Below are 22794 nucleotides of genomic sequence, written 5' to 3' on the forward strand. Positions count from 1 at the left end.
TTCGTAAGGAAGAGGAGCAAGAGGCCGTTGAGAAAGAGATATTTAACAATCTTATCCGCGCCATTTAATTGCGCGCGAAACTACTTTGTTAGTCCCGCGTAGACCTCGGACATTTTAGGAAAATGTGAGAAGCAACTGCTAATCGTACCCTGAATATTTTGGAGACTAGTAGTGGGTAGAAAACTTCCGAATGAGTGAAGACACACACCATCTACACAGAATTAGCGAAAGTTTTGTCAGCAGCCGTTGATTGTGTGCGAGAGCCTCGGACACTAAAAAAGAATGGCTTTACAAATATAAGGTTCTTGCCAAGCTGTTCAAGTGAGCTAATTCGGTAAATATGCCTTAGCAAAAGAACTGGCAGAGAAAGCGAGAAAATTTTGGTACTATGTAAAATCGCTAAGTGAGCCTAAGTCTTCCAATCAAGTTTTAAATTTCACGTTCGCAACATAGTTTACGCAGGAAATCGTACAAAAATTCCGTCTCTTGACCATCGACCAGACTACCGTATGGACGACGTACCTGGCGTAGAGAAACATCTGGAGTTGAAAACAAGTAGGCCCTAAGTCACAGATCCGGATGGAATCCCAATTCGGTTTTTCAAAAAGCACTCTACAGCATTGGCCCCTTACTTAGCTTGTATTTATCGCGAATGTGTCGCCCAGTGCTAAGTCCCAAGCGACGGGTTCAAAAATGGTTCAAATGGCTCTGAGCACTATGGGACTCAACATCTTAGGTCATAAGTCCCCTAGAACTTAGAACTACTTAAACCTAACTAACCTAAGGACATCACACACACCCATGCCCGAGACAGGATTCGAACCTGCGACCGTAGCAGTCCCGCGGTTCCAGACTGCAGTGCCAGAACCGCTAGACCACCGCGGCCGGCCCAAGCGACGGGAAAAAAAGCGTAGGTGACTTCTGTATATAAGAAGGGCAAAAGAACCGACCCACAAAATTACAGACCAATGTCCCTAACATCGGATTGCTACAGAATCCTTGAATATATTCTCAGTTCGAATACAATAAATTTTCTTGAGACCGAGAAGCTTATGTCCACGAATCAGCAAGGTTTTAGAAGGCATCGCTCCTGTGAAAAACAGCTTGCTTTTTACGCACATTGATATACTGCGAACCATGAATGAAGGGCAACTGGCAGATTCCATATTTCCGGAAAGCGTATTATACGGCGCCTCATTGCAGACGAATGGAAAAACTAGTAGAAGCCGACCTTGGGGAAGATCAGTTTGGATTCCGTAGGAATATCGGAACACGTGAGGCAATACTGACCTTACGACTGATCTTAGAAGAAAGATTAAGGAAAGGCAAACCTACGTTTCTTGCATTTGTAGACGTAGAGAAAGCTTTTGACAATGTTGACTGAAATACTCTCTTTCAAATTCTAAAGATGGCAGGGGTAAAATACAGGGAGCGAAAGGCTATTTACAATTTGTACAGAAACCAGATGGCAGTTATAAGTGTCGAGGGACATGAAAGGGAAGCAGTGGATGGGAAGGGAATTAGACAGGGCTGTAGCCTCTCCCTGATGTTATTCAATCTGTATATTGAGCAAGCAGTAAAGGAAACAACAGAAAAATTCGGAGTTGGTATTAAAATCCATGGAGAAGAAATAAAAACTTTGAGGTTCGCCGATGACACTGTAATTCGATCAGAGACAGCAAAGGACTTGGAAGAGCAGTTGAACGGAATGGACAGTGTCTTGAAAGGAGGATATAAGATGAACATCAACAAAAGCAAAACGAGGATAATGGAATGTAGTCGAATTAAGTCGGGTGATGCTGAGGGAATTAGATTAGGAAATCAGACACTTAAAGTAGTAAAGGAGTTTTGTTATTTGGGGAGCAAAATAACTGATGATGGTCGAAGTAGAGAGAATATAAAATGTAGACTGGTAATGGCAAGGAAAGCGTTTCTGTAGAAGAGAAATTTGTTCACATCGAGTATAGATTTAAGTGGCAGGAAGTCGTTTCTAGAAGTATTTGTTTGGAGTGTAGCCTTGTATGGAAGTGAAACATGGACGATAAATAGTTTGGACGAGAAGAGAATAGAAGCTTTTGAAACGTGGTGCTACAGAAGAATGCTGAAGATTAGATGGGTAGATCACATAACTAATGAGGAGGTATTGAATAGAATTGGGGAGAAGAGGAATTTATGGCACAACTTGACAAGAAGAAGGGATCGGTTGGTAGGACATGTTCTGAGGCATCAAGGGATCACAAATTTAGCATTGGAGGGCAGCGTGGAGGGTAAAAATTGTAGTGGGCGACCAAGAGATGAATACACTAAGCAGATTCAGAAGGATGTAGGTTGCAGTAAGTACTGGGAGATGATGAAGCTTGCACAGGATAGAGTAGCATGGAGAGCTGCATCAAACCGGTCTCAGGACTGAAGACCACAACAACAACAACATTGCAGGTTGTTAACGAAGATACGAGCATATGGAATAGGTTTACAGATATGTGAGTGGCTCGAAGGCTTCTTAAGTTGTAGGACCCAGCAGGTTGTCCTCGACGCGCGAGTGTTCATCAGAGACAAGGGTATCGTCAGGAGTGGCCCAGCGAAGCGCGATAGGACCTCTATTATCCTCCATGTACATAAATGATTTGGCAGACATGATGGGCAGCAATCTGCGGTTGTTCTCTGATGATGCTGCGGTGTACGGTAAGGTGTCGAAGTTGGCTGACTTTAGGAGGATACAAGATGACAAAATTTCTAGTTGGTGACTGAACGGCAGCTAGCTCTAAGTGTATTAAAATGTAAATTAATTCGGATGATTAGGAAAAAACCGTAATGTTCGAATATAGCATTAATAGTGTCATGCTTGACAGCAGTCACGTCGTTTAAATATCTGGACCTAACGTTTCAAAGCGATATGAAATGGAACGAGCATATTACTGTAGGAAAGGCGAATGGTCGACTTCTGTTTATTGGAAGAATTCTAATGAAGTGTGGTTCGTATGTAAAGGAGACAACATACAGGATGTTAATGCGACCTATTCTTGATTACTGCTCCATTGTTTGGGATCCGCACCAGGTCGGATTAAAGGGAAACATCGAGGCAATTCAGAGGCGGGCTGCCCGTTTTGTTACTTGGTGCCGGCCGGAGTGGCCGAGCGGTTCTAGACGCTTCATTCTGGAACCGCGCGACCGCCGCGGTCGCAGGTTCGAATCCTGCCCCAGGCATGGATGTGTGGGATGTCCTTAGGTTAGTTAGGTTTAAGTAGTTCTAAGTTCTAGGGGACTGATGACCTCCGATGTTAAGTCCCATAGTGCTCAGAGCCATTTGAACCTTATTTTTTTTTATTTTTTTTTTTTACCTGGTGGGTTTAAATAACAGCAAGTAGCGGTCGCTCGGTTCCAGACTGTAGTGCCTAGAACCGTACGGCCACTCCGGCTGGCAACAACAAGCACTACGGGGATTCTTCGGGAACTCAAATGGGAGTCCTTGCAAGGAAGGAGACGTTTCTTTCGAGGAACACCATTGGGAAAGTTTAGGAGAACCGGCATTTGCAGTTGACTGCAGAACGATTCTGTTGCCTCCAACACACATTGCGCTAAGGATTCGAGAAATTAGGCCTCATACGGGGGTATGTAGACTGTCGTTTTTCCCTCGTTATATTTGCGAGAGAAACAGGAAAGGAAATGATTAGAAGCGGTGCGGGATACCCTCCGCCATGCGCCGCAAGGTGGATTGCGGAGTATCGATGCAGATGTAGATTAACAACATAATGTACAATATGTTTCTCTTCAGCTGGATAAAGGAAGTGAATAACTTCCTGGTCAGAGCAATAGTCTTATTTTCCTACAGTCCATACACATTCACTTCCGCCACATAACCAACATTTTAAAAATCGAGTAGCAAGCTGACACAGCTCAATAAAAACTGAAATGCAGCAGATCGTTTACATGGAGCGAAAATCAATTGTGGGATCTGAAACTATATTTGGAGAATTGATTATCCAATATTTATATTGTCAACCAGATGCGGTTTTCAGAAATCGATTTACGGAAAACCGAATTTTACAGTCAATCTAAACATAGTATCAGACACTGTAGCGAACTTGGCCTATGCTAGGAATAACGGTGTGTGTGTGTCCAGTGGGACGGGGTGGGGAGTAAGGAGTCGTTTCAGCTATCTCCTCGTGACTCATCTGAACGTGCTTCTGAGTCATTTCTGTACTTTTCACCATCTGCATGTTATTTTTCCCAGGTGGAGACGAGAAATCACCCAGCCACAATGAAAGAGTGTGACTGGTAAACGAAACGTAGCAGTCTAGCGGTTGTACAATATGATTACGTGAAGGTAGGGAAGAGGGGACTGGTGTCCGAAAATGCCAGCGGGGACGTACGAGCTGATAAAGATGTTTTAGCTCGCTCAAAGACAGCATATAGAAACCTTGAAAACTATTTTTTAGCTTCGCCGGAACAAGTGGGTGCGTAACACTATCAGAGCGAAAAAAACAACCTAAAAAGGTTTAATGTGATTCACGACGGTGTCGCCACTTTCCTACGGTCTGCTGATTCGAGCGGTTTACCCTAGAAGGAAGCTGTGAAATTTCTCGCGAAAAAATGCTTCAAATCCTGGTGGACTCAGCTGGAATAAATAGTTTTAAAATGATGCTGTTCCATCGTTGGTGAATGTAGCCATAACTAATGCGTAATGTACGTGACAATATTACAAGAATTTGGGAGCAGAAACTGTATCCTTACAAATTGTTGCCAACCGTATATTTCGAAATAACTTTGGACATTATTTTCACTTTCCCATAACAGAAGAGATACGTCAGAAAAGCATGAGAAGTAACGGTGAAGACTCCGCACACAGCCTGCTCACAAGACTTGTGAGATCGACAGGTTTAAGTACATGACTAAAATTCCAGTTTTCGACAAAAATAAATCGTGAAATGTTTTAAGAAAGTGTAGAGAATCTCGTTCCTACTCGTGGAGGAAGACAATTATGATCTCCTATAATCTCGATTTTTACAGGACCTGGGGTACGAACGTACAGAGGTTGTGCCAGCGCCATAAGTGCGTCGGAAAAATTGTTGAGTTTAAATTGACAAAACAGTTATTCCACCGAAACAAGCACTGCTAATAACTGAAAATAGCTCTGTGGTCTTATTCATCTTTTGAAATGCTTAGTCTTGGGTCCCTGAACATCTACTCCGCTTATGCAAAACAATAAACATAAATATATGCCGATAAAGAAAATGCTCTGTCATGACCCGGAATTGTAGGAACACATAGGAGTCCAATATTCGGATAAAAAACGTATGCAATTAACACAGAAGATAGATGCAAATTTAAAAATAAGTTAAATGTATTAGTTATTAGGCTCTTTTTCTACGTTTTATCTGAGTTTCTGCTGTCACAAATGACTGTTAATAACGTATGCGAGAAAAAGGGATATGAAACAAAGACGCTGTAGCAAGGATTGAGCAAGGCAAAATGACTTTCTATAAAAATAAACAGCTACTAACCTCCAAAAATATATATGAAAACCTATGTTTGGAGCTCAGCTAAAAACTTTAATTCAAGGGATGATGGGATGGATAATGAAGAGGTAGGCCTAGATGAGACCGCTACGGTCGCAGGTTCGAATCCTGCCTCGGGCATGGATGTGTGTGATGTCCTTAGGTTAGTTAGGCTTAAGTAGTTCTAAGTTCTAGGGGACTGTGACCTCAGCAGTTAAGTCCCATAGTGCTCAGAGTCATTTGAACCTGCGTAACTGTATTGCGGATGTCGTTGGCTGGGAAGCATTATATTCGCAATGGGTTATTTGCTCTCTTTCATTCGTAGTTTATTTTTGGGTATGTATCTATTCACTTTCGATATAAGTACACAGCAGAACATAACTTGACTGAAAAGAGCCGAGCTCCGTAATGGGCCGGATTTTAAACAGCTCGATTTTCACCTTTTTGCAAGAAATTTTAGCATGAAAAATAAAGAAATAAATATAATCGAACAAGTTCCCAGATATTTGTCTCATTCTGTGCTCCACGTTTGATTTCATATAGATCCAGCGGATGTTCATAAAAAGTGAAGAGATCTGTGTCATTTTAAACGAACTAGGAAGAAATTCAGGGAGTACAACAAATTACAGAACATATGAAATGCAAATAAATTATAAATAAACGTCTAATTCAGCTTACAAGAGTGCAACGATGTAAATGGCTGTAGGGATTTCGGACAAAACTCCGTAAGTATCCAGAGACGAGTTAGCATTTCGCGCGTTAAGCTGAAGCAGAGACTCATTTTATGCGTTTTATCGCAGAATTCACTGTCTAGCCTAGGCACAACATTCTATCGATGAACTTCTAACATTGTCCCGGCTCATTTCTTTTGTCATTTAGGATCAGTAATTTTATTCGTTCCCAAATTTAATGGAAAGCTTTATCCCGCTGTTAACGTTTGTCGGCCAGTAGCAGACTTTCCCGCCTGAGCTTAAAAACAAATGCGAACGATCAGCTGAGCGCCAGCTGACGAACTTACGCCGCGCTACGTTTCCACCAATCAGATACTACACAGCTTCAAAATACATCCCCGTCTCTTTCTCTCCCCACCACAGCACTCGCCAGTGCCATAGCATTCTAACACAGCGCTGGTACGGCGTGGAGGTGAGGAGTGTGCTTGTATTTTCGTGTATGTTTGGTTGGGGTAAGGTTTTGTACCTTTTTTATTCAAATGTGGCTCAGTAAATAACACGACGGAAGTAAGACTAACTACTTTATTAAAAATGGGATTATACTTTCATCGTTTGCATCATTACAAAAGTTACTAACGGTCGGCGTCTGCCGTGTAAGTATTTGTTTGGGAAATTATTAACACATTATTTTTCTGTTATGCTTACGATGAGGTAGCTGGCTATAAGCTAAGATTTTTTGTAAATGTTATGTTTAAGAGTGCTTCTATATTAGTTCGTTTAGGCCCTTAATGCTTTCGTTGACTGTGTGTTTCTTCGTTGACAGTATTCAGGTTATTCATTAACACAGATAATCCTTCATGTAAGTTTTCAACCGTAATTGGACATTCTTTGTAAAATTAAGCAGCAGAACACTTCATGGGTGTGAACATGTATAGTGTTTTCGCGCGCGATCCACGTATGGAGGGAAGACATCCATTCTATCTGTGGTGCAATTTACAGGCTAATTAAGCTTTTAAATACTTCATAGTTGGACTGGTTGTTATTTCAAGAACTTATTTTCTTTGAATATTGGGGAATATGTGATTTAACTACAAAAGTGGCTAACATTGCTTAACTTCGTCACGACAAATGGCGTTGAGCACTTGGCGCCAGAATGTGGAATGTTTATGTTAAAATTTGCTGTGTGTTGAGAAGGTTGATGGGTTTTACCATATAATTCGTTAGTAAAGACAACGTATTTCTAAATGTATCGTTAATGAATGTACAAACGAATTTGGAAGCACATTTTGGCGCCCATTTTTACGGTTCGCTACTTGGGGAATTCGTGGAGAAGGATCGGTTTTTATAGCGGTAATTGGGCCTAAACAAACAAGTAAGCATTTGTTCCGACACAATTGTTTTTTAGAGGTATACGCTTTAGTTTGTGCTAATTCAGAAATAAAACCAGGCAGTAATACGCTGTAAATGCACACCGATAGGTAGGTGCTGCCTTAGTCGTTACAAATTGCTTTATTGGCGGTTTGATTCGAATCAATGTGTACAAATGCAAGGTATCTAACCAGTAAGAAGAGTGCATTTTAGACTTGTAATGTCAAATATCTGCTTTGTTTATGATAGTGATATTTGTTCTGGTTCATTCCATTCAGAAGGAACATAACACCAGTTCTCACCCAAAATCCTTAGAGGCACTTTTTCTTATTCTTTCAAGTTTTGAGAAACAACGTATGAGGATGTGTTATTGTTACAATATGTGGTGGTGGTGTATAAATTGTTGAAGACAGACTTGTATGAATTCTGTACTGACAAATCTTAAAGCAGAATTTTTCTCAAAAATTGATTTACACTACTTGTTTGTTAAAGACAGTTGTGTAAACTGGTTTGTATGATGCCTATGCCCAGCACTTAGAATAGGAAAACTCACTTCTTCATATTTTATGGGCTGAATTGCAGATAGTGGAAGCCAATCTGTCCAGCTGCATCAATGAAATTGTGCTTGTTATAAGATTAGATGGTATGTTCTGTTGCCCAACTTACTGGTGGCTCTATCCCATATGATTGTGAAAGTGTAGCTTGTGATGTAGTTTGTATGTAGGATGATTCACAAACTTAATGGTTCAAGAAAGACAGGGAAAGTAATGCTTTTGTTCTATAATAGTAATAAAGTTCAGTATGTTGTGGGTGTTTTTAAGTAGTAATCCACTACATATTCCTGAAAGATTTTACAGTTTGTAAATGACACTAGTCTTAATGACAAAATTTTGTAAGTATGAGAGGAAATAGTAAATTGCCACTATCTACAAGACTAATTAACTTTATTAAGATTCTTCAGTGTGTAATGAAGTTTACCATCAATAAATTGCTTGTCAGTAGCAAATTGTGCATTCTGTCTATGAATCGACTCTTAAAATATTTTTAGTTTTTTTATAGTTGTCTCATTCATTTCCCTTCACTGCTGGAAACTCTGAATCTGTAAAAAAAAAAAAAAATAAAAAAAATAAATTTTCTTCAAGGGTCTTAATATGATTAAGAGGCTGTTAACCAATCAAATCAGGGCTGTATAGGATGCCAGAGAACCATGAAGCCTACTGCAGTTACTGCAAAATTTTCAGTGAAATACAGAACTCTTGTAATAAGAAGAAACTTATTCTTTTTTATGGTTATATGATTTAGAAATATGAAATCAGTTTTAGACTAATATTGTTATGCAAACCAGTACAGTGTCTTTTTATTAATAGAGAACCACACCTAAAAACCTTGTGATGAAGACAGACCAGGACTTTACATCAGTAACATATGAAGGAATTGGCAAAAGTACGTGGTAACCCTCAGTTTTGTGAGGTTGTTTGATTTCACAGTCTGTTGTTGAGAGCATCACATGCTAGTTTGTAACAATCCGTTAGATTTGTGCCACCAATGAAAACTACCAACAGTACAAATTTATCTTATTGCAGCTATGTTCTCGTCTTTAAAATTAAGCAAATACAGTGTGCAGTAACTCAAACTGCTGTTGTGGGTTAGGACTTTGTCTTCATATATAGGGTGTGGGCAAAAATTTGGAAACACAAAAGACAACACATTATCATGCTTAATATGATGGAGGAAAAGCATTGCCGTTAGTTTCCCCATAAATACATGCTCTCTATGGCTTTCAAATGTATCTTATACCATTCTTCCTGCAAAATAGTTGCAATTTTAAGTAACAATAATAGAAGTAGACAGCTGTCACACACCCTTCTCTGCATAGACCACAAAGGCTCAGTAATATTGAGATCTGATGAGTGGTGATAAGGGAAGATGCAAAAATTCATCCTTGTGATCATGAAGTCAGTCCTGGAGGATGCAAGCTGTGTGAACAAGGGGCATTTTTACAACAAACATTATACCATGGGATGGGCCTGATCAGCCAGAGTGGCAACGTGATCCTTGGCAGTGATGCCATCTTGCAGACTAACCAATGTTGCCCCTGGAATACCGTGATCTGGCTGCCTAAATCATCACTGAACCCGCACTATGTTTCACTCATGGGGCATAAACTTGGCCAGAAGTTGAAAACAGTATGAAACAAGATTCATCCAACCAAATGATAGTCTTCCCTTGCTCCCTAGTTCAGGTTTTATGGCTTCAGATCAATGTTTTTGAGCATTTGCATCACTGATTAGTGGTTTTGGAATTCCAATGTGTCCTGCAACTTCCTGCTTAGGGGGCTTCCTTTTTATTACCTTGGTGCTGACAGGGTGTGCAAGTGAGCCATTCAGTTTTGCAGTGACTTTTGCAGCTGACTTCTTATTTATCATCACAATCCTCTTCAATGACTGTCTTTCGTGGCCACTCAACACACGCTTCCATCTGTGGAGCAACTTAGCAGATTGTTTTCTGCTTTCCCTGTGTGTGGTAGAAGTCTTTGACACAGTTCCTTGTGAATCGTCAAACATTTTGGCTACATTGCTGACAAAAGCAACCACCATATAAGCACCAGAAATTTTGTACATCTTCTTAGTTCTCTTCTTTCATTGCCAGTTTCCTTATTTCACTTGCTGATGCATTTCTTTGGACCATGAAAAATGGAATGATTATAGGACATTGGTTGGGAGAGCATGTCTGGGGTTGTTTGGCCACCTGATGAAAGTCTATTTGACACTACTGTGGCAACTTGCATTTGTGAAGGTGGGATGAAATGATTAGGGCAACACAGACCCAGTCCCTGAGTGAAGAAAATCTCTGGTCTGTCTGGGAATTGATGCCAGTTCTCTGCACCTTCCGCAGAATGATGGGAACTAAACATATAGATGGGCATGAAGATATCTTTGTAGTGCTGCACACTTTGCAATTACATCAATATTGTGAATTGGACACTCCAGGTGCAGGAGAAATTTGTGATACATTGATCCATTGTTGGCCTCTGAAGAACAGTTTTACAAGAATGTTGAGAGAATTTTTTACAGATTGTTAGTCATTGTTGTACAAACTGTTAGTCTGTTCTTCCACACTTGGTGGAACACACATAATTAACATGGCACAATTTATAATAGTAGATGGCATATAGACAGATACAAACATACACAGAAGAGTGAACTACAGCTTTTCAGTTTTTTTTAACTAGAAATACCTACATCAACCATGGGACAGGTGCCCTTCTTCCACAAACAAAGCAGTATCTGGGTATTGCAAATGTCATCTTAAGCCAAAATTGTGGAAATCCATATAAGCCTTTTTATGAATATCACATGAATTTATTATTTGTTATTCTTGTTTGCGTGGAGGGTACTTGCCTCTTCACTATCTGATTTATTTCTTGGTTTGTTTACCCCTTGTTTCAAAAATATCAACAGGATCAAGCCTATGATGCACTGTCATTCACTTAATTTTATCTATTTTTTTTCTGGAATAATGAAAACAACTTTTTTCTTGTTGCCGTCTTCAGTCTGCTTTGATGGAGCTCACCGCATTACTCATCCTATGCAAGTCTCTTAATCTTCGCATAACTACCAAACTTAAGACCACTTGAACCTGCTTGCCGTAGTGAAAAATTGGTATTCCTCTATAGTTTCTGCCTTCCACCCCCCCCTCCCTTCCCCACACTTCTCTCCATAACAAATATCTATTCTTTGATGTCTCATGGTTTCAAGATAGTACCCCCTCCACCGAGTAGTCTCTGCGTGGAGATCCAAAGAAGGGACTATTTTACCTCTGGAATGTTTCTCCAGCAAGGATGCTGTCATTAAGCCATACTGTAGAACTGTATGTCCTTGCAAAATATAAGAGCTGCGTATAAGCTCACTTCAGACAGTGCGGTAGTACCCATACTGTAAGGCCCTGTTGACTGATGTTGCAAGACCAGATAAGTTGTCCAGACTTGACACTCTATAAAGTTTCACCAAAAGATGCTGCTGGTTTTTTTTTTTTTTTTTTTTTTTTTTTTTTTTTGTACCATAATATGTTAATCTGGCCTCACAGGTACCCCTCGGATGCAGTGGGGTCAATGGAACTTTCAGATACCAGGCATCAGTTTCGACCTGTTGTGTAATTATTTATTTGAATGTAGGTTCTGATGACAGATTGATCTGTAATGTACACAGAGTTCTGTGTTGGGCTGAACAGTGACACCTTGTGAATTCCAGTGTGATTGCACCTATGGTGTGATTTTCTATAATGTTGTGCAAGCCATACTGCTGTCATAAGGCTCACGGTTATTTCACTTAAAATTAACATGGAATTGAAATATGGTGGGAATGACAGTTTCCTCACTTTTTTCGATCTGTTTAAGTGTGATCGTGTAAATTTCAGTATTCTTAGCTTTAGTGGAGATGCTTTCTTCTAAAATGTTTTTGATGATAATCCGTAATAGGTACAGGGAGAAGTACCAAGAATGCAGACGAGACAATATTGAGTAATAACACTTTAATACGACAGAGCAGAATACAGCACAGCATGAGATCCTAGACCAAACTGTCTATGTGGTGTCACTTGCAGGTTCTTCACTCTCCTGCAGTGCATCAATAGTCAGTGAATATCGCTAATGCTGATGTCTTCAGAAATATGTCTGTATTTTCTTCATAAGGCTAATCTTAAAATTTTTTTGTGTTGTATTGTGCTTAATACCTTATTAATACAAAACAGAACTAGACTATGAATTCGTAATTCATAAGTAAAATTATCTCTGGTATTTGAAATTATTATAGTTAGCTTTCTGTGCCAATGATAGAGAAGTTTAATTTCGCGTTTTAGAGTTTATTCTGTATGATTTCATTACTTAGTTTAGCTGAGGCATTTAACACTTAGTAGTGGTCCTTGCAATAACAGAGGTTTCCCTCTGTTTTTTTTCTTCAGACCAAAAATAGAATACTAACAAAGTATGAAGTTGTATATTGAATTCATAAGCTTTATTGTATGCATTCACATGTTCCGTTATGCCTGTACGTGTTTTTATATTTTTGGCCTCGTAATAAATATGCTGTCTTGTGCAGTGCAATTATAAGAGCACATACTCCATCGTGCCCTTTGATCTGTTTTCAAATAGAGATTTGAAATGTTGGTTTTTGATTTCACAAAGTATCGGCATGCTCTTGCAGTTTAGTTTGTGTCTAATAATCATTTTAACTGCTGGAAAAAGTTAGAGGCTGCTTATATTAGAGTTTTAAATGTCATTGTGGTGTTACGTAGCACATAAATTTCTAATTTATGATTTTGAATTTTTTATTGCAGGAATGCTCGACTGTCCATGATAGTTCCTTTCCTAGGACCATAAAAATTAGCAACAAACTAATCCAGAATGAGGTATGTGATAACTACATTCTGTGAAACATGCTACAATTGACAGAACTACTTTGATGGAAATTGATAATGAAGGGGACAATGATAATCACCCGTTTTACATGTGGAAGTACAAAAAAAGTTGCTAATTTGTATTTAAGTGTAGTTGAAATGGGACAGAAACCCAATGCAGTGACAGTTACATGTATATTCCTTAGATAGTCTCAAGCAAACTCCTCTCCTACTTGCCACAGTTCATCCAGTTGATAACTTGATGCTTTCTCAGTTACCAAATCATAAATTTTGCTTTTGCAGTTAACCTGTACAGGCTTCAGATGCCCTAAGATGTGTACCATTAGATCAAAATTTAACACGCCTTTTTATGTAAGTCATAAATAATGCCTCAGTTATTTACCCACTGCATATTTAAAATAAAAGGTGAAACATTAGTATAATAACCAGGAATTCAAATTCGCAAACCAGAACTGTCCAAACAATATGCAAAAAAAGTGTAATGTTAGTTCCTCTAACGTAGTTCCTGTGAAGCATTATAGGTATGTTTGTCAAAACAGAACTAGCATTCTGTTTACTGTGGTATAATCTTTAATACGACAAGGAAAGAAGTATAAGTAAAATATTGGTTATAACTTGACCAATGTGTTATATTTAATTCTTGACTTGTATTATAAATTTTTCTGATGTAGTTTATTGGAGCCTTCTGTTCTGTTGTCATACTTTCCTCCTACCTCTAGGGTGTGTTGTTAAAATCAGTCCAGATTATGTTTCTGTCCAACACAATTGATGTGATTTATTTTTGTCTGTTGAGCACATTTGTTTTACAAAGTCGGCAATGAAACTTCGCAGAAAAGTGATTGAGACTGTGTGATATTGCAAATTGTACTCAATACCATGTGTCACTGAAAGAGTATGAACATTCGATGCTCACCATTGAAACTGAAACACCATGAAGGTGTCGTGCAAAAAAGTCAGATTAGTATAATGTGCACTACATGTTTGGATATACAAATGATTGACATTTTAGTGCAGCCAGGCAAAGCAGGTAGGATTAGCTCCATCTGAATTCTGTGTAAGAAGAAATATTGTATAGCGGGTTCCTTATTCAGACATTACATTTGCATGTTTGTTGTCTGTGAGAAGATCATGTTTGTGAATATGTTGTCGAAGTGTCCAGGAGGGCGTGTGTGACCAGTGCCCAAAACAACAGCTGTTGTACACTCAGCTGAACAGTATTGTACAGCCATTTCAAATACTTTGAGTCAGGAAATGGGATTGTCTGTAGCAAGATAAGTATCTGCATGAACAGTGTGGTGATATGTGCAGCACTGTGCACTGCAACCATTATTGTGGCATCATGATGTCTTTTCGCACAGTTTCAGCTCTCCAGTCACCATGGCTCTATCCTCGTGTGGGGACTGACAGACCGAAAGTTTCCAGATTTTGTTAGTTGTAGGAGCTCTGCACTGAGCACAATGCTGTGGGGTGCCACTGGGTGTAAACTAAAACCACCTCTAACGTAACCTGTAATTTGACCAACAAATGTTAAAATTCTCATGTGTAAAGGATCTTAGAATTCTCTGTGACATAATGTGTCTAAAAGATTGGATGTTGCCCTACCTTAATACAGATAGTGTTAGTGTAGGTGTGGCCAGCAAGTATCTGTTTCTCACCAATTGAAAACACCCGCTCGTAGGTTGCCGAGAAAGGGACATGCCACCAGTTGTCAACCACAACAATATCTTTTGTATCCTCAAGTAGCATACAAGTTGACTCATATAGTCTTTCTACTACACTGGTGTGTGTGTGTGTGTGTGTGTGTGTGTGTGTGTGTGTGTGTGTGTGTGTGGAAAGCAAAGCTTTGTCGCTATTGTACAGCTGTTGCTGCGACGACTGTGCTGCGTGCAAGGTAATGATGCAACACTGTTGCTTCCTTCCATGCTGGACTGTCATTCACTTTATTCTGAATCGGGTACAGTGTTGAAAATCTGGTGGCAGTATGCCAACTTGAACTTTGATAAGAGACAGTGAATATAATGGTCAGAAGCAATTTGAAGTGATTCTGCTTAAGTGTGTGCATGTACAGAGGACAGATTACCTGATGCTCTCTGGGATATTCATTTTTGAGAATCTAGATAGTTGTTAATCTGTTAACGACAAATACCAAATATTTTGAACTCTAAATTATTGATCATTCCAGAGTTAACTGTAAATTACTGGTTACTTTATTGGATTTTGAGCTGGTCTTGTGCAGTGGAAACAAATCTTAATGTTCAGTGCAGGCTTGTGGTTATTATGCACAGGAAAGAGGTTCTAATGTATTGTTCAGGATATCATTGGAGTAAATTTGTTTACTTAGCTTATATCCTGAGAAGAATTCATCAATAACAGTGTTATTCTGTATTTGAGGAAGTACTAAGGCATTGTTACATTGTTTCCTACTTCTTGTGATGATGATTTTTAATTTGCAGATGTTGAGATTGTGGGAGTTGATAAAACTGTGAATATAGTGTGTGTGTGTGTGTGTGTGTGTGTGTGTGTGTGTGTGTGTGTGTGTGCACCATACTTAATGGAATAGCATGTCTGTAAATGAGTGACTCCCTTGAAAACATTTCCCACTGGCAATTAAGCTCTAGATGTGTCCTAGTGTGATAGGGCAAGCTGCAAAATGTTTCCTGGGCCAGTTTATTATAAAAGGCAATGCTTATTTGTTTATACTCTTTAATATAGTGATATGTTGCTTTTAAAAAGCACAGCAACCACTGTAAATGAAAGATGATAAAAAGTCAGCTTTTGGAATCAGGTATTCTTACACTTGATAAAAGAATATTATTATAGATAATGAGTCTCACTTCTTTATGTTTACTGATCATATCTCAAAGCTGAGAAAGGTATCAGAGCTTGATGAAAGAAACAAAAGTGCTTGTTTGACTGTCTTCTTTCTTAATGGGATTCTGTGTGATTACACATAATCAGTTTTTGTACTTTTTGTTTCATGGCTGATAAGAGCTTATTAAAACAGAGGTCCTAATTATTGACACAATTCTTAATTGATGCTCTGTTTACAATTAGAAGATACATGCTTTTCCTATTTAGTAAGATTGTATTACATTGTATATTTGACATCTTCTTGGTTTTGCCATTCCACTCACTAATGAAATTGTGAAAGTGGATGTGCATGTGGAGGTAAGTTAACTAATTTTGGGTAATAGGCTGGGGTATACTATATTTAGGAGGTGACTGAAATTGCAGAGAAGTCGAAATATTAGGTTTTGTAATACATTAATGTAGTTAAGCAACTGTAGAAATGTCAAATTATTTTGCAGCTGCCACTCCACACGTCGCCCATCTTTGCTGAAACGGAAGAGGACTCGTTCAGAAGATGAGGTAAATTTCTGGTATATCTTTCCTGTCAGTAACAAAGCGAATTGACTTCTTATGAACATTGTATTTCTCTTCTTTTCCCAGGATGTGGATAATGCAAAACCACTTTCATCAAGAACTAGTTTGGTGGAAGAGGTAAATACATAATGTCTGTTCAGGCATAATACGTATTAAGTTAACAAAGAATGTAGCATGCTCTTTATAGTAAGTAGAGTACAAAATAAGCAAAGTTCTTTAAAATAAATTTTTTGAAAGTTAAAAGGTTCTTATTTTGAAGGCAGAGGAGTGTGAAGGGAAGAGTCTGAAAACTGATAAGGGTGTTATTCTTTATTCTTAGTGATATTTTTTTCCCCCTGTGGTGAAAGTATTGTCAGTCAAAACATTTTCATGATACATACCAACCAAAATTGCATTCATTTAAACTATAGGTTATCCTTTACCATAACAAGGTTACATGATCTCAGATCCAATAAATGGTTATAATACTATGTTTAAGTACGAGACACAATAACTTCAGTGCTTCCCTGAAAAAGTTGTGTGGTGATTACCTTTATCACAAAAGTAACAACTCAATTTAGTGAAGTGCTTCGCTGTTTGAAGGCACTATACTCAAATGTGTGCAACTGCATTAACATTGTGCCAGTAACAATTATTAATGACCTCAAAGATATATGTTGCGAAATAGTGCATGTGAATTTATACATCTAAGAACCGAAACACAAGTATTAAGAAAAAAAGTAAGATGCTGGTTGAAATGAGCTAATGAAAATGGAATGTTGTCATTAACAGAAAATATTGCCAGTTGAGGCAGAATTTTATCCTTTACTGTATTTATAACTTTTTAATTTGTTGTGATTTATGCAGATCCTATTTTGTGAATTTTATGTTATGTGTCGACAGAAGTGCCGACACAGTGTTATTTAGACGGGCCGAATAGGGCACGCGTCAACTCACGCCGTCCTGCGTTAAGTCTGGAACAGGATACTTCATAAATGCTATAAAGAAAATAACGTAATGTCGGTTTACTTAACTTTTATTCTCTGATGAATACAGCGTTCTTCTTGAGACATTTATACTATAACTCTCAAAGTAGGTAAGGCTAATGGCGCCTTGCTAGGTCGTAGTCATGTGCTTAGCTGAAGGCTATTCTAACTGTCTCTCGGCAAATGAGAGGAAGGCCTCGTACGTCTAGTCGCTAGCAATGTCGTCCGTACAACTGGGCGAGTGCTAGTCCGCCTCTCTAGACCTGCCATGTGGTGGCGCTAGGTTTGCAAGTACTGACAGTGGCGACACGCGGGTCCAACATGTACTAATGGACCGCGGCCGATTTAAGCTACCACCTAGCAAGTGTGGTGTCTGGCGGTGACACCACATTTTATGTAAGTTTTACAAGCATAATAGTCCATTCATATTTCACTTGAGAGACTGGAATAAACAACCTGTTGGATTTTGAGCAAGGCCTGAACCATTGATTCGAATAGTTTGATAAAGTTTATTGTCAAGAGTAAGAAATTTTAAACATTTTTAAATTCTCTTGTTACCTTAACAAATAAGAATTCATTCTTGTCAAGTGTGTGAATGTCGACTAGGTTTTGAGTTAGCCTAAGATTTGATAAAAGCTGGATATCACAGTGATTTATACAGTTTTGGGTGTTGTGTAGTCCTAGTGTACATTTTCTGTGCACTTTATTACAATTCCTCTTCATATTGCTTCCTGTAATCCATGATTGTGCTATAGTTAGTAATGAAGTGGTGTTAGATTTTATGGGGAATGTTGGGAAACTGTTCTGAATTTGTGGAAAACATAGCTGTACACCTTTTGGCTTCCAAATGTAATTTGTGAATTATTAGTTGGAGTTCATACTTTCCCATATAAATAAAATTTATCATTGAAATCGTACACATAGAATTAAAGGTACATTCTTTTACACATAGAATTAAAGGTACATTCTTTCCACAGAAATGTAAGACGCCAGAAGAGAACTACTTACTGAGCCCTGAGAGTATTGATACGTGCCCTGGATCGGTGCTGAGCAATCAGCGTACGCCATTAAGTGGTCACGAAACAGATCCAGAGCATAAGTGAGTAATTATGGATTTACGTAAACAATTTAAATGTTATCCATGTATGAATTCATCATATTTATGTATTTTGTGCATGATAATGATCAGTTGTTAGGAAAGAAAATTTGGCAACTTCACGTGTAATTTGACGATCTTGTTTGTAAATATTTTCGAATTACTTTGAGAGATTCTGTGCTTGCTTTTTCACTATTCATGCTCGATACCTTTTGAGGTATCGGGAGGCATACATGTTAAATGTGTTTAAGATTGTATTACTGTGTGCGTGTGCGTGTGTGTGTTACATGTCATTAAACACTTGACCTTTTTGTATAGCGGCTTACTACATTTTACTGTTTCTTGTCATGCTAGCTGTTATAGAACATACTTCATCATAAAACCATGGAGACATCTGTAATAAACTGACAAAATAGTCTTATAATTAAGATATGTTAGGCCGGCCGCGGTGGCCGTGCGGTTCTAGGCGCTTCAGTCCGGAACCGCGAGACTGCTACAGTCGCATGTTGGAATCCTGCCTCGGGCATGGATGTGTGTGATGTCCTTAGGTTAGTTAGGCTTAAGTAGTTCTAAATTCTAGGGGACTGATGACCTCAGATGTTAAGTCCCATAGTGCTCAGAGCCATTTGAACCATTTTTTTTTTTTTTTAAAAAAAAGATATGTTATATTGTGGGAGTGTCACAGTTAATGTGTGAAAGGACAACTGAATATTGCTTAACAAAGTAAAGCTGCTCACTATAAACTGACAGAACACAGGATAGAGAGGAGGCTGGTTAAATTTTAGTGATCGTACTCTGATTGTTTTCAACATTTTCTCTGAATCTCACTAGTTATTAACTGTAGCATGTTAAATTGCCTGTGTACTATTACCAATCCTTGTCATGGTCAGTTAATGGACTCTTGCCCTGAACCCTTTAAAGCATAACTATAAGCTACAACAATCAAGTTTTGAATTTTGCATGTAATTTTACTTTAACAGAATTTGGAGAGTTTTGATAATATTTAGTAGTTGTAATAGTTGATGATATGTTACACTGCTTGTCTTAGCTGAACATGTTTGTCCTTAACTGACTCAAGAATCTTTCTCTCTTCAACTTTGTTTTTGTTTATTGGATTGTGGAAAAGTGTTTGAACAACTCCCTCAAATGTCTGGACTGTGGTGAACAAAAAGTTTTATTGAGGTAATATCCAGAACATTTATTACAGCAATATGATGCAAATGGCTGAACTGTACACATTTAATACTAATTACATCCATTAAGAATGAGCTTCCGTACTGGCAAGCCATGGTCTCCCTCTAAAATATTCTCCTCCCTCCCCACTTTATTACCAAGTTGACTATTCTCTGTTGATGGCTCAGGATGTGATCTCTTCTGGTAAAGTTGGGAAAAATTTCTTTTTGTCCAGTATGACTCAGTAAGTCCCAACCAGTCTTTTGCATCCTTCTATACTACCACATTCCCAAAGCTTCTATTCTCATCTTATCTGAAATGCTTGTTGTCCATGTGTTAGTTCTGCACTGAGTATGCACTTCAGACAAGTCTTTCAGAAAAGAGTTTAGAAGACTTAAATTTGAATCAGATGTTAACTTTTTTCCTCCAAGAAAGTTTTCCTCACTGTTTCAAATGGGTGTTGGTTGCTCTCTTTACTTCTACATATACATGGATACTCTACAGTTCACATTTAAGTGCAGATGTTATCAGTTATTTTGCCCCTCTCACTATCCTCCCTCCAATTCTTGTACTACTTTCAGTTTGTAATTATGTAATCTAATACCTTAACCATCGCCTGATTGTACTAAATTCCATTCCATTCCAGTGCCATGTATGTATTGAAGTGGGGACCTAGAAACGGCGGAGAGGCTTCGTCCCCACTGTAACCCTCAGCAATACACCACCACACAACAGGTTACAGCAGTCCACTCAATCCCACTGCCACCCCATACCGAACCCAGGGTTATTGTGCAATTTGGCCCCCAATGTACGCGTACATGGAGACAGTTTTTGCGCAGCAATTGCCGACATAGTGTAACTGAGGCTGGAATAAGGGGAACCAGCCTGCATTCGCCGAGGCAGATGGAAAACTGCCTTAAATTTCTGAATCTATAGCTTGTTTCCAGGTTGTCAGTAAAAGAAATAGTTTGGAAAGTAGGTGAGGTGTTGGGGGATGCGTGGTAAGAGGAACACGGATTGAAATGGATGTGAGTTGCATGGAGGAAGGGATGTTAGGAGTTATCTACATCTGAGATAAATGTTACAAGTTAAGATACAAAGCTACATTTTTAGTGTGCTGCTAATGTGCGCCTAGTTTACTTGTATTTAAACATTATATACTGCTTTTCAGTTATGAAGCATCTTTCCTGTCACCAATATCAGAAAGACTCACACCTTTGCCAATGTTAAGTTGGGCTGACCATAAAGTAGTTTGGGACCTCCTCTGCCACAAAGATGTGGCTTCCAAAAGTGATCGGGATGCGGAAATGTTTTCGAGGCACCCATGTCTCCAGTCAAGAATGAGATCAATTCTTCTGGATTGGTTAATAGAGGTTGGTATTTGATAGTTTCATGTTTCAGGTGTTACATGTAACAGATATAAATAATAAATACATATATGTTAATTATGCAGGTTACAAAATGATTTAACAATGTTAAATTTTATTGTGGTTTGTCCATATTTTTCAGGTCTGTGAAGTCTATAATTTGCACAGAGAAACATACCATCTGACAATGGATTTCATTGACCGATACTTGTCGATCCAGAGCAATATCCCCAAACAACAGTTACAGTTAATAGGTGAGTTGAGAATCTTGAGGTAATATTATTAAAATGCGTTGAAGTTTTTAATGCATTTTATTACTTCTGCATTGCAAATATGACAGTTTGTTTGGGAATTGTCAAGAGTTTGTTGAAAAGTGGTTGCTTTGTTATATCTTGTTTTCAGTTTTTCTCCCTTCTATTTCCCCATAAATGTTGTACTTCATCCCCAGAAAACTGTTTTATCATTTCAAAGAAATTATATTTCTACTGGACTTGTTGCCTCAAATATTTATATTTAATGCATTAACTTCAACCCATTTAAGTCTGCTTGCATTTTGTGTAAGGTCTGATGGATGGTTTATTATTCCAAGACTTTATCTTCCCTCACTTCTCTAGTTTTTTCCCCTTTGCAGTGTTGTTGGTGTGGTTATTGAAAAAGCTTTCACTAATGTAAGAAATATTTATCTAAAAGAATGTAACTTGTTGACTGAGAGAGAAGAAACAATGTCAGACTTAAGAATTGCTTGAAAAGTGACAGATAATGGGACTTTGGAAAAGAGGCATTAGTTTTAGCTGTCGACGAGTTGTTAATAATATTATTATTATTTTGAAGATAGGTTGATCTTATCAATTAAGAAAGTTTGACATTGACATTATGTGAAACAAAGTGAAAGAAAACTAGGAAAATTAATCTTAGCCTGGGCTGTAGATGGTTCAGGTCTGCAAATGCCTATAATGGAGGGAAGGAACCTGATAGTGGTAGATTGTAAGAACAGTGGAATTTCTGGAACATGCTGCATTGTTCGGGAAACAGCAGTACATCTGGAAAGGAAACTGTTAGACTAATTTGGCCAATTCTAGAGTTCTACTCCGTCGTTATCAAGTGGGCATAATGGATATTAAAAGAATTGAAAACAATTTGCTAGAATTGTAAACATATTGTTACAGTCCATATGAAAATGTAAGAGAAATCATTGCTGATGTGGGATACTTTGGAAGAAAGACTGTTCCAGTGAAACCCTGTTTGATGGGATGTAGAGAATTAGTATCGAAGGTGGAGATAAATTACTGCTGCTTCCATCACACATTATTGCTTAAAGATAATGACAGTAAGGTAAGGATTAGGATGTGTTCAGAGGATATAGGCAGTAATTCCACCACGTTTCTAAGAATATAATAGCACAGTATCACTAAAATTTGTAGGAGTACCCTTTGCCTTCACCCATACAGTGACTTGAAGAGTATATGCAGATTTAGCTGTAAATACCAGGTGTACCGGTATGAAATGAGCGTTAAGATACAAATGTGTCGGTAGGGAACATTTGTTGTGAACGAGCCTTTTTTTTTTATGACATCTGTCAAAGATATTTAGCATACATCAAGCCATGGAACAAACATCATATGTTTTCATCGTGTTAACAATGTCAAATTTTGTACCACAAAGTGATGATTTGCGGAAAGCATTTATTTTTTGTTTTCATTTGAAAAAAAGTGCTGCAGAGTGGCAACGAATGCTTGTCGAGGCATATGGTGATCATGCTCTATCAGAAGCAACATGCAAAAGATGGTTTCAATGGTTCAGAAATAATGATTTTGATGTAAGAAATGAAGAACCTGGAAGACCACCAAAAAAGTTCGAAGA

General features: G+C 38.4%; 1 protein-coding gene across 4 annotated transcripts in view; it reads left to right on the forward strand.

The window, feature by feature from the left end:
- LOC126191396 (G1/S-specific cyclin-E) overlaps window positions 1-22794 on the forward strand; it is a 149955-nt gene that overhangs the window by 94249 nt on the left and 32912 nt on the right. The window contains exons 1-7 of one of the 4 annotated variants that reach the window (XM_049932257.1): window positions 6559-6638; window positions 12869-12940; window positions 16258-16318; window positions 16400-16450; window positions 18276-18397; window positions 20739-20940; window positions 21077-21188. In XM_049932257.1, coding sequence (XP_049788214.1) covers window positions 12936-12940; window positions 16258-16318; window positions 16400-16450; window positions 18276-18397; window positions 20739-20940; window positions 21077-21188 — 553 coding nt within the window. In that variant the 5' untranslated portion in view covers window positions 6559-6638; window positions 12869-12935. Of the gene's footprint in view, window positions 1-6558; window positions 6820-7163; window positions 7539-12868; window positions 12941-16257; window positions 16319-16399; window positions 16451-18275; window positions 18398-20738; window positions 20941-21076; window positions 21189-22794 lie in introns of those variants that run through there. The other 3 variants (XM_049932256.1, XM_049932259.1, XM_049932258.1) reach the window with 3 other exon arrangements.

This window comes from Schistocerca cancellata, chromosome 6 (assembly GCF_023864275.1).
Source record: "Schistocerca cancellata isolate TAMUIC-IGC-003103 chromosome 6, iqSchCanc2.1, whole genome shotgun sequence".
Taxonomy (NCBI): Eukaryota; Metazoa; Arthropoda; class Insecta; order Orthoptera; family Acrididae; genus Schistocerca; species Schistocerca cancellata.